This window comes from Benincasa hispida, chromosome 1, assembly GCF_027475165.1.
Source record: "Benincasa hispida cultivar pf3 chromosome 1, pf3_genome.v1.1, whole genome shotgun sequence".
Taxonomy (NCBI): Eukaryota; Viridiplantae; Streptophyta; class Magnoliopsida; order Cucurbitales; family Cucurbitaceae; genus Benincasa; species Benincasa hispida.
In genome coordinates this window covers 86,444,500-86,464,628 of record NC_143478.1, presented here as the reverse complement: position 1 = coordinate 86,464,628, position 20,129 = coordinate 86,444,500, and the positions used below count along the sequence as shown (strand labels likewise).

Below are 20,129 nucleotides of genomic sequence, written 5' to 3'. Positions count from 1 at the left end.
AGTGTTGAAGCACACTAAACTCTCAATGATTCCTTATCTTGAGAATAACGGAGAAACCATTATAGTGGTGTCTCATTTGGTTGTTGTGATTATGAGTACGAGTGAGAAGGAGATTGTACGAATTGTTCATGACCGGAGAGGATTTACGTGAAGAGTTTTGGTCTCCTAGGGTAAGTTTCCTTCATCCCCTATTTCCTTTTGGTATCCTGTAAAAGGCATGCTTAATTATAATGTTATACCTATGTTTCCATCCTCTTTATGTTTAGATGTTCTATAAAAATTAAAATTGGGAATTCGGTATTTTCACTGCGAGTATTCACGTACTTTTTCAGTTACATATGTCATAGGAGCAATATTTGGAGAATGTGCTTGAGCGTTTCAACATGAGTAAAGAAAAACCGGTCAGTTCTCCTTTATCTAATCACTTCAAACTGAGTAAGAAACAAAGTCCTTCTACAGATAAAGAGAAGGAAGATATGAGCAAGATCCTTTATGCTTCAGTAGCTGGGAGCTTGATGTATGTCATGGTATGTACTAGACCTGATATTATTCATATTGTTGGTGTTGTTAGCTGTTTTATGTCAAATCCAAGAAAACATCATTGGGAGGCAATCAAGTGCATCATGAGATATTTGAGAGGTACGTCTAGTTTGGAGTTCAATTTAGAGGTGGAAAGTTAGAACTTGTTGGGTACACTGATTCAGATATGACAGTAGATCTAGACAACAGAAAATCTACCTTCGGTTACTGGTGACATTTACAGGTGGTGCAGTACCTTGGCAGTCAAGGTTGCAGAAGTTTGTTACACTTTCTACAACTGAAGCAGAGTATATTGTATCAATAGAGGCTTGTAAAGAGATGTTGTGGATGCAGTGCTTTATACAAGAGCTTAACTTCAACTAACAAAGATATGTGATATACTACTACAATCAGAATGCTATTCATCTTGGTAAGAATGCTACATTTCATTATAAAACAAAGCATATAAATGTGAGGTATCACTAGATGAGAGATGCTCTGAACGATGAATTGTTTGAGTTTGAAAAGATACATACTAATCATAGTGGATCCGATATGTTGACAAAGAATCTACAAAGAGAGAAGCTTGAGTTTTGTCGTTCCATTGCGAGAATGAAAAGTTCCTCCCCAAAGTGAAATAGGGGGAAATTTGATGGGTTATGTTCCACTTTATGTGGAGGCCCATTAATGCCACAATGGGCTAGGTTTTATTTAATTTTTTAAAAAAACCAAGGAGCAGCTTCTAGCTTTTGTGATACACACAAACCGAGGATGGTGAAAAAGGGCAATGAGAAAAATTGAAAAAGCTTCATCCGACCAGTAGCATTTTTCAGCCATTTAAAGATCGATTCGTGGTCCGATTAATCTGAAATTTTGACAGCATCTTCAATCTAGACGGTGGAGATTTCATTTGAAGCTACCTATAGTCAGATACCGTGAATAATTGTTTGGCACTCCAAGTAAGATATTTTAAATTTTATTATTCTCTATTTGTTGCCGTTTGTTGCCTAGATTATTAATCTTGAGATATATTTGTGTATGTCTCTAGTTGTGATTAGGAAAAACTTATTTGTACCTATTATTTGATTATAGTGGAGATTTTGATTTCAATCCGTTGTTTTTTACTCCTCATATTGAGGAGGTTTTCCACGTTAAAATTTCTTGTGTTCTTATTTGATTATTATTGTTGTTTCTAGTTGATTAATATTTTATTAGATTCACATAAGAATGAGATAAATGATTAAAAAAATATAGTGTTTATCCCCGGATTAGAAAAGAAGAACAGATTAAAAAAAAAAAAAAGGTAAATGTGCTCTCAATTTTGTGATCACCCTCTTTCCAGAATTGGAGGAATCCATGATGCCTCTTTATAGTGTTTTCTTCTTTTCTAGTTGATGTTTTGTTTTGTTTTGTTTTTGTTTTTTTTTTTTGTTTTTTTTGTTTTTTTTGTGAAATCAATTGGTATTCTTATCTCTCCACTTTAGCCAATTCCCTTGAGCTTTGCTTCTAATAAATTTATTCATTAAGAAACAATTTATATAACTCAAGTCAATATTATGAATCATGTCAAAATCAATATAATGGGAACTTTCATAAGTAGCTTGCAAAAATAGTTTTTTTTATCATTTATTTCCTTTCTGATATATTTAATTTCATTAGAACCCCGAGAACAAACATCTGAAGAAACTTTTTTGAGGTTGTTAGGGAAAAAAAAAGTGCTTGTACTCGGAGGAAACCCAATTACAAGAGTAATATCTACCTCGTAAGACCAAACGATACATAAACTAAATCCTAACCTTTCTTCATTCGAAACAGAAAACTTCCACGGCGGTTGAAGGCTTATTTAACTTCCAAAATTCTTGATGAGTAGCTTCCAGTTCCAGATAGAAAGATAATTTCAGGAAGAATCCAATTCATTTAAATATTAAAAAAAATCAAATATAATTTGACTCATTTAATTTAATTTTTTAAAACAAAAATTAATAGGTGATTAATTCCTTCATGGGAGAATCCCATTAATTAACAAAGAATTTCATGAATGAAATAGGAGGCAGTGACGGGAATGGAAAAAGAAATTCCATCGTTGACTCCCTCAATATCCCTATTAGAAATTGATCTATAGTTGCGGTTTTGTAAAGGATATTAAAACTTTTTTCGTTTATGAGACCTTTCTTTTTATAGTTCAATGATATATCGGAAAGAAAATTCTAAAATTTAACGTTTAAGAACATAATTAAAACTTACTTCAAAATTCAGATGTACTAGAATCCAACATTATTTTAATTGATTATTATTTACAAATGAAAATATAGCAGGCTAAAAGAGATATATTTTTAAAGTGGAGGGATGAAAAAGTTAGAAAATATAAAGGGATGGAAACAGTATCGTTTACCTCTTCGTTGTGTACGATCGAGTCATGCAGTTAAACGATGTAAGACAAACCTTATCGTACTAAGCGATGGAGCTTTGGAGACCAAGTGATAGAGGTATCGCTTACCTTATCGTCTACCTTGTTGTACTAAGCGATGGAGCCTCGGAAACTAAGCGATAGTGATATCGCTTACCTTATCGGCTACCTTGTCTTACTAAACGATGGAGCCTCGGAGACTAAGCGATAGTGATATCGCTTACCTTATCGTCTACCTTGTCGTACTGATCGATGGAGCTGCGGAGACTAAGCGATAGTAGTATCGTTTACCTTTGTCGTACTAAACGATAGGACTCTGGTGCTACACAATGGAGGTTGTCATCTATCCTTTCGTTGTACATGATGGACTCTAGGTGCTAAACGATGAATGATGTGTTCAATCATTTAGCTGATCGTTGTACACGATGAAGTCAAATTTACTAAACAATAGACATAGTGATATTAGCTTTGTCTTTTCGTATTCTGTATATCATTGGAAAGGGGCAGCATATCCGATTTTTACATTGTTCCCTATTTTAGGGATTCAAACAATTAAAAAATTATACACTAAAACAACTAATGAAATGAGAACACATGGTCCAATACATGAGGAAAGAATATTTGTTTGTTATCACCAATCCTAACAGATATTTGAAGCACTAAAGGGAATAATTCTTCATGACTCTCCACAGTGACATGGCAACCTTCAGCTGATGTGTCTTCTTGACTCCTCCTTGGTTGCTGATATGGCATTTTCTCTAACATCCCCCCTCAAACTTGTGGGGAGTTCAACTATCCCAAGTTTGGACCTTAAGTTGAAGAATTGAGAGTGTGTCAATGGTTTTGTGAGGCAGTCAACTAGCTGATCCAATGAAGAAACATACCGGATTTCAAGTTTCCCTTTGAGAACTAAATCTCTGAAAAAGTGAACATCGATTTCAACATATTTGGTCCGAGCATGGAAAACCAGGTTGTTGGCTAAGGCCCCTATACTCACATTGTCACACCAAATTATTAGTTTGGCTGAGTGGGGCTGCTGGATTTCACTTAGTAGTTGTTGAAGCCAAACAATTTCTAAGGTTGTGTAGGCAAGGGCTCGATACTCTGACTCAATACTTGATCGAGCTACTGTTGTTTACTTCTTTGAGGACCAGGAGACAAGATTTCCACCAACAAATACACAGTATGCAGCTACTGACTTTCTATCATCAATGTTTGCTGCCCAATCTACATCTGAATAAGCTGATACTTCAAGTGAATGACTAGGTTGAAATAGTAGCCACTAATGTATCGAAGAAATCTTTTTGTTGCTTGCCAGTGAGCATCTGTGGGAGCTTTGAGGAATTGACTGAGGTGATTCACCATGTAAGTGATGTCCGGACGGGTGTTGGTTAGGTACTAGAGTGCTCCAATTGTGCTTCTATACAGAAATGGGTCAGTGAGAGGAACTTCATCATTGATAGATAGATGTTTGCCTAAGTTGTTTGGTGAGGCTATAGATTTCAGATCTGAAAGGCCAATCCTTTGTAACATATCATCAACATATTTCGACTGATTCAATATAAACCCATGCTCCAGATATTGAACTTGGATACCTAAGAAGTAATTCAGCTTTCCTAGATCTTTGAGAGTAAACATGTTATCCAAAGTAGCAATTAATCGAGAGATCAAGTGGTTATTGTTTCCTGTAATTATGACATCATCCACATAGACAAGAAGCAATATAGTTGAACCTTTTGAGTTAAGTATAAACAACGATGTATCTGCCTTCGAGTTGGTGAATCCCTAGCTAATTAGAGTATTGGTGAGTAGATCATTTCAATCCTAAGGGGCTTGTTTCAGTCCATATATAGCCTTGTTCAATTTGCATACATGATTAGGGAACTTAGAGTTGACATACCCGGATGGCTGATGCATGTCGACTCTTCTGTTAGTTTGCCAGTTAGAAAAGCATTGTTGAAGTCAAGTTGATGAAGGACCCATCCTTTGGAGACAGTAATGCTTAAGACAACTCTGATTGTTGTTGCTTTGACCATCGGGCTAAACGTTTCAAAGAAATCAATTCCAGAATGTTGATGAAACCCTTTGGCTATTAGACGTGCTTTGTATCCCTGTATTGACCCATCTGGATTTTTCTTTAGTCTGAAAATCCATTTGTTGCCCAACACATTGAAGGATGGCAATGGAGGAACTAACTGCCAAGTCTGGTTGTTGATGAGTGCTTGAAATTCAGTGTCTATAGCTTGCTTCCACTAGGGTGTAGCAAGTGCATCAGATACCCACGTTGGTTCAGTCAAGGACCAGTCACGTTGAGTAGTGCTTAGCCAAGCTTTTGGTTAAAAATGCCAGCTTTGCCTCTCGTAATCATTGGATGAGTAGGCTGCAATGGATGAGAGGTGTTAGGAATAGGGGTTGTATGTGAGGTATGCGGAAGGGTGCTGCTAGGTGACTGATTGGAAGGGCTGGCCATGAGAGTTTGGGTGGCTGTATGTTCTAGACAGTTGCTAGGCAAGGCATCTGATGTTTGAGGAAAGGAGATAGGTTCAATAGGTATAGGGGAGGTGGAAGAGGCTGGATTTACATTTGGTATGGAGGTGTTTGATGGTGAGAGACTATTATAAGGGTTTGAGACAGACTGTGATGAGTGAATGGAGGCACTTTGCAATAGTGGAGTTATGTTGGGAGAGAGGACTTGAGGGCCACTATTCACTGTATTTTTGTCTGTTGAGGGACCAAGTACCTGAAAGCCATAAGAGAAGGAAAATCAGATCCATTAAAGATAACATTCCTAAAGATGAATACTTTACCATCTTTGTTGAGACATCGATGTCCTTTGTGAAACATGCTTGGACCCAAGTAAAAATATTTATTAGAGTGAAATTGAAACTTGTTCGGCTGGTATGCTCGAAGACATGGAAAACAGGCGCAACCAAACACTCTTAGTTTTGTGACATCAAGTAGTTTACCATACATCAGTTGTATAGGTGACTGGTTCTTTAGTACAGGCGTGGGAAGATCATTTATCAGATGACAGGCATTGAGAAACACATCCCACCAAAACTGAAAAGGCATTGATGCTTGTGCTAGCAAAGTCCGCCCCATCTCTACTAGGTGTCTATGTTTCCTTCAACTCTTCCATTTTGTGGAGATGTATAGGGAAAAGAAAACCGAGAGGCAATGCCTTGTGAACTATATAACTTATTCAATTTGATATATTCACCACCATTATCTGACTGCAATGCTTTTATGTTTGTTTTAAATTGTGTTTGAACAACTTGGAGGAAATGTTTAAAGGTCTGTAATGTATCAGACTTCTGTTTAAGGGAATAGACCTAGAGATATCTGCTATAATCATCAATAAACAATATGTAATATCTATATCCTTCAATGGAGTTTGTAGAGGCTAAACCCCGTACATCTGAGTGTATTAAATTAAATTTTTATTGTGCACGAGTCAAAAAATTAGGGAAGGGTAGGGAATGGGCTTTACCAAGACAGCAAGGTTTACAAAACTTAATCTCTTCATTTAGCTTAGTAGGAAGATTACAAGTTTTCAATATATTCTCCAAAATTCAAAGAGAAGGATGACTAGTCTCCTATGCCACAACCCATAGATTCTACTAAGTTTGTTCCACTTTTGGACAGAACAAAGGTTATAAAATTGTTATTTTTGTTCATTGGGTTGAGAAAACAGCTTGTCTTTTTTATGTTTACATCAACTAGAATCACCTCTTCTTCATTTAGCTGATATAGTCCGTCTTTAAAAGTTCCTTTCACCAGTACTTGTCCCTAACATTTGTCCTTAACAACATAACAATCATTATAAAACTCAATAGAAACATCATTATCTTGAACCAGTTTTGATGCTAACTAGATTCTTCGCAATATTTGGTACACACAATATGTTTTTCAAATTTAGATTGCAACTAGAGGAACTTAAACATGTATTTTCTATTGAAGATAAGGAACTTAAACATGTATTTTCTATTGAAGATATATCTAACTGTTGTTCATTTCCTACTATAAATTGTTCGTTACCTGTGTACTCAGAGGGGTTTGCTATATTGTTGGGATCTATTGTCACATGATTGGTTGCTCCACTATTTGCATACCAATTAAAGTCCCCTGCTGATTCGGTTTGAAGAAACATATTCAGGTTCAGTGAGGTGACAAATGCTGAGGGATTTGCCCCATGGTTGCCTTAACTCTGAGTCTGAGTGTTTCCTTTACCACTGTTTTGATTTGGGACAAACTCTCGATTGTACCTTTGGTAGCACACATCTGCAGTATGTCCATACTTGGAACAAACCTAACATGTAGGCCTATTTCCTCTACCTCAACCTCTTCCTTTGTTTCCTCCACTGTTGTTGTTTCCTCTGGATCCGTTAAATTGTTCTTTGTTACCTCCTTGTGTGTTGCTTTGTCCAGGGGCCTTGTATGAAGAGTTGTTCCGATTGTAAGCAACATTGATAAAGGCATTGTGAACAAACGCTGTAGTGGCTTTTGAAGTATTCTGATGTTCCAACCTCTTCTCGAATGACAGTAGTTCAGATTGCATATCCAACAAAGATATCTCTGGATTGCTTTGAATAACGAAAACTACTGGATTGTACTCCTCATCCAGTCCAAGTAGTACTTGAGACACTAGGTTACTTGTAGATACTGGGCTCCCAGCCTGAGCCAGATTATCAGAGTGAAGCTTCATAAGTTTCGAATATTCAGACATCGACTTATTACCTTTGCGTGTCTGTTGGAAAACTTAGCGAAGATAGTCTTCTTCTACCCTCGACTAAACTCCAAACAATGAGTGTATGGCATCCCATAGACTCTTTGCGCTCTCGTACCCCATCAGTTGTACAGCAACTTCAGGAGTCCTTGAGTTGTATAACCACCCTAATAGGAGTTGATCTGCTGTAACCCAAGCTTCAAACTGTGGGTTCAGGGACTTCACGCAGGTGGAGCTCGAAGCTCTTTCTAAGGCTTGAGAATCTACTTCTCCAGGTTCAGCTGCTGATGAAGTAGACACAATGAACATAGGAGGACGTACCTTTGTTCCGGACAAATGACCTTCAAGTCTATATCCTTTTAGGATAGAAAGAGCTAATGTCTTCCACAACATAAAATTACCACTCTCTAACTTGATGTTGGTTATCTGATTCAACAGTTGATTAAGAGGAAGTGTGTTGAACTTCGACGATTCAGTGGTCGTGTTGAGTCCTGTGATAATGGTGTTTGCCATGGTAGTTCTGATACCAAGTTAGAAAATATAAAGGGATGGAAATAGTATCGTTTACCTCTTCATTGTGTACGATTAAGTCACGCGGTTAAACGATGTAAGACAAAGCTTATCGTTTATCTTATCGTACTAAGCGATGGAGCCTTTGAGATTAAGAGATAGAGGTATCGCTTACCTTATTGTCTACCTTGTCGTACTAAGCGATGGAGCCTTGGAAACTAAGCGATAGTGATATCGCTTACCTTATCGTCCACCTTGTTGTACTGAGCGATGGAGTCGCAAAGACTAAGTGATAGCAGTATTGTTTACCTTATCGTTTACCTTTGTCGTTCTAAACGATAGGACGCTGGTGCTACACGATGGAGGCTGTCGTCTACCCTTTCGTTGTTCGCGATGGACTCTAGGCGCTAAACGATGAATGATGTATTCAATCGTTTAGTTGATCGTTGTACACGATGAAGTCAAATTTACTAAGCGATAGACAGAGTGATATTAGATTTGTCTCTTCGTATTCTGTATATCATTGAAAAATGGCAGCATGCCCGATTTATGCACTGTTCCCTATTTTAGGGATTCAAAGAATTAAAAAATCATATACTAAACAACTAATGAAATGAGGACACATGGTTCAATACATGAGGAAAGAATATTTGTTTGTTATCACTAATCCTAATAGAAATTTGGAGCACTGAAGGGAATAATTCTTCATGATTCTCCACAATGACATGACAATCTTCAGTTGATGTGTCTTCTTGACTCCTCCTTGGTTGCTGATGTGGCATTTTCTTTAACAAAAAATAGAGTATAAACCTAATATGTCTCAAACATCCAACATGTAAATAAATTACATAAAATCGATTTATTAAAAGAAAAAAAGCCAAATCTATTTTCAGTTACCAAATAAAACCAAAATATTAGTTACTCTGGAATTCAAGCTTTATATGGAAAGAAGTTCAAAGTCTTGGAATTGGAATGGAAGGTAAGAGGCAGCCAGCAGGAAGTTCCATAAACGTCAGCAGAAACCAAAACGCTTCCCTTTGGCGTTTACAACAAGACGACAACTGTGAATGTGAGTTTCCAAAATTACCCCTCAACACAAATTACCAAACTACCCTTCTCTCTCTCCTCTTCATTGGCCAATTTATTTCCCCCACATTGCCCCCATTTTATCCCCCACAACTCAGTCACAGACAAAAAGAACAAACCAAAATGGTTTTTTGGAGTGGGATAATCCTTCTTTTACTTATCTCTTCCGTTTCTGGAGGTTCTACAGCGGCCGATGCGACGGAGGAGTGCAATTTCTTCGCCGGAAGTTGGGCTGTTGATGAGACTTACCCGCTGTACACGGCGGCGAGTTGCCCATTTGTCGAGCACGAGTTCAGCTGTGTCAAAAATGGCCGTCCAGATTTGGGTTACACAAAGTACAGGTGGCAACCTCTCGATTGCGATTTAACCAGGTAACTCTGTACTCACCGGTAATCCAATCGTTTCTTCATTTCCCATTTTTCTCTATTTATTTTATTTTTTTGGTAAAATTAAAATAAATCTCTCGCCCAAAAAAGGGTGTTGTTTTTAACTTTTTCACTTTTTGCCTAAATTTGTTGAATTACAAAAAAGAACTTTTGGGGTTTGTTTGCCTAAATTTTATTTCTAAACATCATTCACTTTTTATTTTCAATGTATTCTTTTATTAACCCATTTACATGTCACTATGATTTTTTTTTAATAAGTGATTTTTTTTACTGACAATATATTGGTCGAACGAAACAAAACTATCCTTTTACATTTATTAGATAAAGGAATGAGTCATAGATATATAAATGAGGACAATTATCTTCATTGATACGAGAGATTTTAGAGTGAAATCAAAAGTAAAATCATGATAATTTATACTTAAAATGAAAAATATCGTATTAATGTGGAGATAATTGTCCTTGATTAAGCAATACTCATTTTAATAATTTATTAACAAGTGATTGAATTTTGTAATGGATAAGTTAGAATTTCATGTATCATGTAGCATTTGATTAATGTATTTATATATCTAAATATGTTTAAACCAAAAATAAAATCAAATAATCTAATGATGACGAATCAACATTTTTAGTTGATAAAATTTAACAAACTTTAGATCTTTATTTTCTTATGGAAGTAGCTAAATTGAAAATTCACAATATATTGATGTTAAAGTCAAATTTTGCCTAAAAGATTAGTAAAAAAGTTACACATAATATTTTTCCATTTTATGTATTTTATGTGGTCTTAATAAAAAGAACGGTTATTTATGATTTAGCTGTCTAATTTTGAAGAAGAATGTAATGAATAGTTTAACAATATCGATTAACATCTCACAAAAAAGAAAAAAGTTGTCATATGATCCACTTCATCCTAACAAGCTAGATCCAATTCCAACCCCTCAATAATAACCCTAGCCTCAACACAAATAGGAGACAAATAGGTATACAAAATCCATACGAAACAACCTTCACCGACGAAACCTCATCGAACAAAACACAAACTTATACTTACATTTTTTTTAATGTGTACGTGACATGGTGTTTTATTTTAATCTATCGGCCTTTTCTATTAACCAAAGTATCTCTGTTAGTATAAAATGTGTACCTCCAAAAACTTGAATCTACCCCTAAATTTAATTAAAAAGGGAAAAAAAATGAAAAACTTTCCAACTAAATTCGGTGGATTTTTTTTATAAAAAAGCATTTAATATTGAATCAATTATTAAAGTCCAATCAGTTATTATTTTTAGGAAAAACTTTTTTTTTTTTTGGTAAACCTAGTTTCTATTTGTCTTTAGATTTCAACACATTTGGTTTTAAATTTTGAGTTTATTTTAATTTAATCTGTAAGTCTCAAAATGTTATAATTTTACCCTTTATATTTGAGTTTTGTTTCAATTTGGTCCCTAGATTTTAAGATTGTATGTTTTTAACTTTAATTTTTTCATTAATATTCACTTTCAATCATTGACGTCAATTTCTATTAGTTAATTAAAAATAATTCTAAAATAAAAATTTTAAATTTAATTTTAAAAGTGATAGAAAAATAATGAGATGTAATTAATTATAATTCTTTTAATAATTTTTAATCATTAGTATAAATTAATATTATTGACAAAAAATAAGTATTTAATGAATAATCAAGGTTAACAGTATAAATCTTGAAACATAGGTACTAAATTGAAACAAAATTTGAATGTCAAAGATAAAATTATAACATTTTAAAATTTAGAGACTAAATTGGAACCAAATCAAAAAATTAAAAGACTATAAGTAAATAAAAACTAAACCTAAAACTTATTTTTCTTATTTTTAAATTATAGTTTAAATTAAGAAATGAAATAATAACAAAGATTCCTTTCACGTGGGGTATGTTTTCACTTTTCGCGATCTACGCGGAGGGTGAGATCGGAAAAAATGTTTGCCATTTGCTTCCTTTCCTTATATATCCTTTTTACGTATTCCTTTTAAATTATTTTATTTTTAAGAATTAAACTTGTTTTCCCACATGTATTTTGGTTACCTTCTCATTCTTTAAAAACTCCACATTGAAACGGCTTTAATATATTTATTTATTTATTTATTATTGTTTCTATAAGTAGATTAGTATTTATATGTTTATAACAAAATTATCTAATTATATTATTCCTACTTTTAGGTTTGATGGAAAACTTTTCTTAGAAAAATTTAGAGGAAAAAATATACTCTTCGTCGGAGACTCACTTAGTAGAAATCAATGGCAATCTTTGACATGCATGATTCACTCTGCTGTACCAGATACACCTTACACCCTGACAAGAGTCGGAGATGTTTCCATATTCTCTTTTACGGTACAAATTTATATATCAATAACATTTCAAACCTTATTCAATCCTCAAAAGAAAATAACGAATAAAATTAAAAGAAAAATAATGATTTGGTTATAGGAATATGAAGTGAAAGTGATGTTAGAGAGAAATGTATTTCTAGTAGATGTTGTAAAGGAAGAGATTGGGAGAGTGTTGAAGTTGGATTCCATTAATGGAGGATCAGCTAAGCTATGGGAATCCATTCACTTTCTCATTTTCAATACTTGGCATTGGTGGAACCGTAGGGGACCTTCTCAACCGTAAGTACCGTTCCCCATTTTTTTTAGATGCTATTTGATAATTATTTGATTTTTTATTTTGTTATTGAAAATTAAATCAATATCATCCACATTTTTATATTTTTTTAAGTACAATGATTGAATTCTTAACCAAACTCCAAATTTCAAAAACACTTTTTTGAAAGCTATATTTTTTAGTCCTCAAAATTTAGCTTGATTTTTTAAGCCATCGATAAAAAATATATAACAAAGGAAGAAATTTGGAGGTGGAAGTCGTGTCCACAAACTTAATTTTTAAAAATAAAATGATTACTAAATTGAGCTAAATGATTTGAACTTTGTTTACCATATCTTGCTTTGACTTTACAATGATTTCTTCTCCTTGTCAATGTAATTTGATTGAAATGTTTTCAACAATATCGTTTGTCAAAACAAAAATTAAATTTCCAAAGTATAATAGGGTCCTTCTACATACATACATATACATATTAAACTTAAAATTTGTATATGAAAATGTCTTTTCATATTCAATTATTTTTTTTAATTCATAAATTTATTTGGTACAAAATTATACTAATATTTCAACTGGAAGCCTAATAATAGGTCTATGGTAATTATTTGATTTATGAAAATTAAGTTCATACACACTATTTCTACCTATAATTTTTGGTTTGTTTTGTTATCCATTTTCGACCAATTTTTAAAAAACAAAGCTAAAATTTTGGAAATTAAAAACAAAAATAGTTTATAAAAACTTGTTTTTTTTAAAAAAAATTTGATTAAGAATTCAAATAAATAAATAAATAAATATATATATATTAGATTTTTGAGAATTATGGATAAAATTTAGAAAAAAAACAAGTACAAATTTCAAAATTAGAAAACTAAATACAAAATTATTGTCAAACGAGACCTTAAATTTTTCCTTTTTTATTTCTTAGACTTAAAGCTTGTAAACAGTTGTGAGTTTATTTATTTTGTTATATATCTATTTCTAAAAGTTTTTTTTTTAAAAAATACAAACCAAGTTTTGAAAATTCAAAAAATAAATATATAGTTTTTGAAATGTTGTTTTTATTTCATATTTATTTATTTAAGAGTTCAAACTTTTTTTATAAAATATATAACCATCTTAAGAAAGGGTGAGAAAACAAGTACAATTTTAAAAAATCGAAACTAAAATAAAAATTGTTATCAAATGAAACCTTCGAGACTTAAGCAAGTTTTAATTTTTTTAAAAATATATTAGACACAGAATTGAAAATTTATGAATTTATTAGATATTTTTATAATTAAGTAAAGTGTCGAGACTAAATTTATATATATATATATTTTTAAAAAAAATAATTATTATTATTTTCAGTTGGGATTATATTCAAATAGGGAAAGAAGTGTTGAAAGATATGGATAGAATGGTAGCTTTTGAGAAGGCTGTCACAACTTGGGGAAGATGGGTTGATCTCAACATTGATCCTCAAAAATCTAAAGTCTTTTTCCAAGGAATTTCTCCATCCCATTACAAGTAAGTTTTTTCTTTTAATCCTTTTTCTTAGCTTATTTTATTTTATCTTTGAAAAAGGTATTAAATATAAATAATGATGTTGATCAAAATCTTCTTTTATTTAGATGGATAGCATAATGAATTTAAATTATTTTGCATAATTTAACAATAATTGATTTTTTTTTCTTTAAAAAAACAATAATTGAAGCTTGCGTAATAATAGGTTCAAGCCGACCTAACAAGACTTTTTCCTTTTATTTAGGCCTTTTCTTTTCCTTTTAAGAAATTACAATATATTTTGTTTGAAATGTTACTAACAAGTAGAGTCGATGAATTTTCTTAAAAATAAATAAAAACACTATATATATAAATGGAAACTCTTGCCATTTGTTTGGACTTTAAATGATTTTAAATCCTGTGATTTGAAATCTAAGAAATAATTTTAAATTAAATATTTTATTTGAAACGAGAAAGATTTGAAATGAATGTATTTAAAATTTTATGTCAGGATAGTAACCAAAAAAGAAAAGAAAGTTAAAAATTTATCAATATAGACTTTTAATTAACTTACTTTCAAGTCCTATGAAATCCTCCAAAATTCAAGCATTTTAGTCATGGAAGTTTTTTTTAGTAAAACAAGATTTGAAGTTACTTTGAATTTTAAAATCTTTATATTTCCTGAAGTACCAAAGAAATTTATTTGAAATCTATTATGAATTGAATCATGAGATTCTAAACACTGCATTAGTAGTTATTCTATAACAAAAAATAATAAAATGAAGAGAACGAAAGTAGTAAGGAAAGAAGTATTGCACGAAAGATCAAGTGCTTCAATTAAGTTTTACATTCATTGGAGTTGATACAATACAAGTATTCATAAGCAAATAATAAAACTAACCGCTAGCTAGCTAATGCACTAACCTTAAAAATCTACCGTATCACTAATCTTGAAAATCATCTTCATTAAAATTTAAATTTTTTTTATCACTAAATTTGTATAAGGTAGTTAATATTTTTTTAGGACAATATAGGTCTAGATTCAAACCAAAAATTTCCGAGTTGCTAACACATCTATATGGTATGTTTTCTCAAATTATATTGAATATGGAATAGAACTCTGCTGAAAAGATTTGTCTCTGAAATTAGATATAGAGTTAGCCTAATATCAAAACAGGGCAATACATATATATATATATATATATGTAAACAAAATGACAATTAAAAACTGAGATGGATCATGATATAATATGGCAGTGGAACTTTGTGGGGAGAACCAAGAGCAAAGAGCTGTGCGGGGCAAAAAGAACCGGTGGCTGGCTCTGTCTATCCAGGCGGGTTGCCGCCGGCCGTGGCGGTGCTAAAGGCGGCACTAAGCAAAATAAAAAAGCCGGTTCAACTACTGGACGTGACGGAGCTATCATTGCTGAGAAAAGATGGGCATCCCTCCAACTACGGCTTAGGTGGCAGAATCGGATTGGATTGTAGTCATTGGTGTCTTGCCGGTGTTCCTGATACTTGGAACCTCATATTTTACAATCTCATTATTTAGAATGGAAAAAGAAAAAAAAAAAAATCCACATTTTTTTAAAAAAAATTATTTAAGAAAATGTCACTTTTCCTTATTTCTCATTACAAGTTTACAACACAAAACACACAATGATTGGATAAAATTAGGGAAAATTGATATTTTCAAAAGGGAACTTTGTTTAATGTTTTTGTTCATTTTTTACATTAAGATGGATTTGTATGTTTCGTTGTTGAACTTCATTGGATTTGGCTTATTCTTTTTTTTCTATTTCCAACCATGGATCGGTAGATTTAAATATTTTATTTTTTAATCAATATCATATATTTATTCTAGTTAAATTATTGGGAAATTTTTAATGAAAAAATATCAAACTATTTATAGAAATAGTAAAAAAAAAAAAAAAACATGGATAAATACTAATAGAGTTTTATCAACATCTATCGATTAGACTTCTATCGGTTTCTATCACTAATAGACTTCTATTAGACTCTATTTAAAAAAAAATTAAAATTTTGCTATTTTGTGTAAATAATTTCTCTTATTTTTCTATTTTTGAAAATCTCTCAAAATTATACTTAGATTAGTTTATTGTTGTAATTAAAAATTTTTAATTAACACTACAAGAATTTTGAGCTTTAATGTTGGTTGGAAAAAGTGAAATCGGATGTATAATGTCGGTTTTAAACTGACATTGAAGATGGGCTTTAATGTCGATTTTAATAGGTCTAATTTATTTTTTTCTTACTTTATTAAAAAATCCCTTTCATTTTTCAACTCTTGCGCCTATCTCTCCTACCTAAACCCTTTCATTTCTCTCTTACCCAAACCTTATCTCTCCTTGGCCATGCGAATCAGGGTGTCTGTCATCCGTCTGTGGTTGTCCGTCGTCCATCCGTCAGTCTCCATCACGTTTGGGTCTCTCCTAGTCATGGGTCTCTCCATGGTGGAGCATGATTCTCGCACATCCCAAATGCGAACGGTGCAATCGCCAGAGGCGGAAGCAAAGACATTGTCGTGACGAGGGTTCCAGACAGAGGAATAGACGCAATAGGCATGCTCTTTGAATGTTTTGACACTAGTGGGGTGGTCTAGGGTCCAGAGCTTGGTGGTATCGTCCCAGGAGGAAGTAAAAAAGAAGTTGAATGAACGAGGTTGTAGTCAGAGTGAACTTCGCGAGTATGTTCGTGGAAGGAACGAATGGGATTAGATGTAGGGGGAAGAGCGAGGTTATAAAGCTTGACAGGGCCATCGGCGATGGTGGCGACGAGAAGGGAGTCGTGAGATTCGGACCAAGAGATGTTGTAGATTCCATCGGCGGTGTCAAAGGCGATGTGCTCGGATATGGGACCGGCGGGATTGAGATTGAGGACGTGAAGGCGACCATTGCCAAGGATTCCAAAATTTTGAGTGGTGGCAACGGCGATGCGGGTTCGTAGAAGGGGCTAAACTTGACGGAGTAGCCATTGAAGGGAGTCTTAAAGACGGGCATGATTGAGGAGTGAGGAGCACCTCTCTGTCTCTCTCTCTCTCTCTGAAGTCTAATCTCACCCTCTCGGTTAGTTCGAAGCTACGCATCTCTTTTTCAATCCCTTTATCCAACTACAAATTGTCCATTCCGTGCTCAAGTCAATGTCGTGGTTCTTCTTTTTAGTAACATGGTGAGTTTGTTTGTAGCTTGTTTCTGGTTTGATTTTTTTGCTCAATCTCTTGGCTTTAAACATGGGGTTATTTCAATATTATGGCTCCAGAACTCCTTCCCCATTTCTTCTTTTCTTATGCCTCTTTTTGTCCTAAACTCCAATATTCGGCCTACTATGGCTGAAGCTCATGCTAATTTATCTTCAACTTATAAGGATAGGTATAAGGCTGGGAGACATGCGGCATGTCATGGATCATGATTTGCTGTTATCTTGATTTTTGGCCATTTAATTTCAAAGGTTCACTCTGATATCTTCCATTACTGGTTTAAATCTTTGTTTCAATTTGCTCTTGCAGAGAGAAAAATCCAGTTACTACTGTTACCACAATATGGTTCTGGCTTAACAATCTGGTTAGAGAAGGAAACCATTCTAAACATGTTTTCCATTGAAGAACAAATAAACCAACATCACGTCGGGAGTATCACTGAGAGTATTTATTCTGAAAAACTTTTGGAGGCCTACTAGTGTCTTTGCTCTTCAGGTGAGGCCCTAAAAGCTTCTACTGTTCCTCCGGTTCAAGCATTTTGTTTCTAGAGAAGATTAATACTGTTAAAACTAGGAGAAAAATATATGGTAAGTTGACAAAATACATGGTAAGTTGACGATCTTGAACTTTTATCTCAGTTAAATAACTGTATTGAGTGGGATTGATATAAGAAATCAGATGATCATGTGCAAATGATATACGCTTAATTGTAATCATGTTAAGCTGAACTTTCCAAATCAATAATGGTAAATGGTTAATCAGTTGTAACTAATGAGAATTAGTGTCGGAGTTATTGATCAATATGGGGACATTGATCTGAAATATTTTTGGGGCTTCAAAATCTGACAGCCTTGTATTCGTTTATGAAATTAGTGATTTAAGTTGTTCGAACAATGTAATGTAATAGTTTTCTTCATTTAATATTCATTTTGGCGCAGAAAGTGTTTTAGTAAACAACACTATAAAGTAAGAGTGACTTATTTCTTGGTCCGATCTTATGCAAACTCATTGCATAGGATGCCCCCACTCCTCATGTCAAATACATGATCGAATTTGGATCACTTCGTTTGTAGTAACTTTACAACAATTTGTAACAGCTACAGAGTAGGCCGCATCCAATAGTGTTACCAAAATAAGGTACCCAGCCTTAATCATATACTATAGATCGTTTTTGCTATTCACTCGAACTTGATCCATCTCTTTGTCTCTATATAAAGTTCAAGTATTCATATAATAGCCATGGATCTTAGTTTATTGGATTTAGATTTTTATGTATGCAATTTATAAAATCAATAACAAGTTTATTGACTATAGAATATGTTTATCTTTTTACATTGCGAGTTTTAGGACATAAAATCCAACAGATTTGCTATACGATAGGTTGTATACACTAAACGTGAGCGAATGTATGATCTCTTTGCAAAATGAAAACGATTTTCATTTTATTCTTCAGTTACGAAAACTGAAAGAAACCTCTCACTATCACACGGTTACGGAGAAAATGTCGGCACAATTATCCTATAATTGTCCAAAAATAAATAATAAATATAATCATATTATATTCATTAACATATGGTTTAATATCACATCAAATGCAACATAAGAACCATAGTCTTGTATCCTCCACTAGATATAAATCATATTTATATCATTTTTCTCCAAATAATGTATCTCATACATAATATCAATCATATCATATACAATTAACCAGTTCAATAATATCATATATAATCGAACTCCTCTTGTCAATTTGAACACTTTAAACTGGCCCAAAAACTGATTCTCAACTTGAATGCATTGAACTACCAAGGGGACCTTATGGACCTATGGCTCGAAGCTCCAACGGTATGTGAATAGCTGACTAAACTCTTTAGCCATGAGATCCACCATTCATTAACTGCCAGGCATTCCACTAAAGACCGACAGCTGCACTTTTCTCACAACGATATATTTCTGTGTCCATCGGATATAACCAATCAATAGTACGATAAGCCTTAACAAATGCTCGTAAGTACAACTGGACCAATTTACCGTTTTGTCCCTATAGTTACATCTAACTCCTTAAGTACCATTGATCCCTTTAATGAACAATACAACATAGTCCTACTATGTGTGGACACCTCTCGGGCCATGAGAAGGTGTGTGGCGCCAAATCGTTCAAGCCTCAGGATCAACCCTTAAGGGAACAATCTATCTACTTACCCCTGCTTCGGGGAAGGAGTGAATTCCATCTTGTGTAGTTGAGTTCCTAGCTCCCAAATCAGAAAAATCCCCAAAGTGGTAGGGTTTGAGTCGGTGATCTAGCCACTCGCACCCATGCAAATCAAAGAACCACCCTCAAAGGCAGGAGTTCCCAATTCACTCAGGATTGAGGTCATGTTACCTATGGTCATCCTAATGAAGTGGAGTCTCTGTCATGAATGGTGTTATATAACAAGACTATAACACTTTGTGGACCGGTCTTATACAAAATCTTTGTATAGGACGCCCCCGCTCGCATGACCTCACATGAATGATCAAGATCAGACCATTTGTAGCAAGTCACAACACTTATAACTATTCTACAAAGTAGGTCGCATTCGTAGCATTACTTGGATAAGGTTTCCCTCCTATATTCATATACTACAGACCATTTTGGCTATCACTTAAGACATGATCCACTTGTATGTCTCCATATACATGCTTAAGTTACAAACGACAACTAGGGATCTTATTTTATTGGTTTGTGGTAAAGCAAATAAAACATCCAATATTCATAGATAAAAGTGAAGAAAATATCATATATTATACATCATAAGCGTTTGTTCAAAACTGTGTTTACAAACTATAGGACACGAGAGGTTAGGGCATCATCCCCAACATATGTATGTTATGGGACTAGGACGACAAGATGTATATGTATGTTGTAGAACCATGATGATGAGATGTATATGTATGTTATAAAACCATGATGATGAGATGTATATGTATGTTATGAGACTAGGATGATGAGAGGTATATGTATGTTATAGAACCATGATGATGAGATGTATATGTATGTTATAGAACCACGATGATGAGATGTATATGTATGTTATGAGACTAGGATGACGAGAGGTATATATATTGTAGAACCATGATGGTGAGATGTATATGTGTGTTATAGAAC

The 20,129-nt window shown here is 33.6% G+C and overlaps 1 protein-coding gene and 1 pseudogene across 1 annotated transcript; one reads left to right on the top strand and one right to left on the bottom strand.

Moving 5' to 3' along the window:
• The first annotated feature begins 9,323 nt into the window (after positions 1-9,323).
• Positions 9,324-15,374, top strand: LOC150038802 (protein trichome birefringence-like 41). The gene is made up of 5 exons (XM_090310532.1): positions 9,324-9,619; positions 11,838-12,009; positions 12,106-12,287; positions 13,630-13,788; positions 15,022-15,374. The coding sequence occupies exons 1-5, from the start codon at positions 9,372-9,374 to the stop codon at positions 15,314-15,316; spliced, it is 1,056 nt and encodes a 351-aa protein (XP_090166658.1). The 5' UTR covers positions 9,324-9,371; the 3' UTR covers positions 15,317-15,374.
• Positions 15,375-15,774: 400 nt separating this feature from the next.
• Positions 15,775-17,784, bottom strand: LOC150038801 (peroxisomal targeting signal type 2 receptor pseudogene; annotated as a pseudogene).
• Between the last annotated feature and the right edge of the window lie 2,345 nt (positions 17,785-20,129).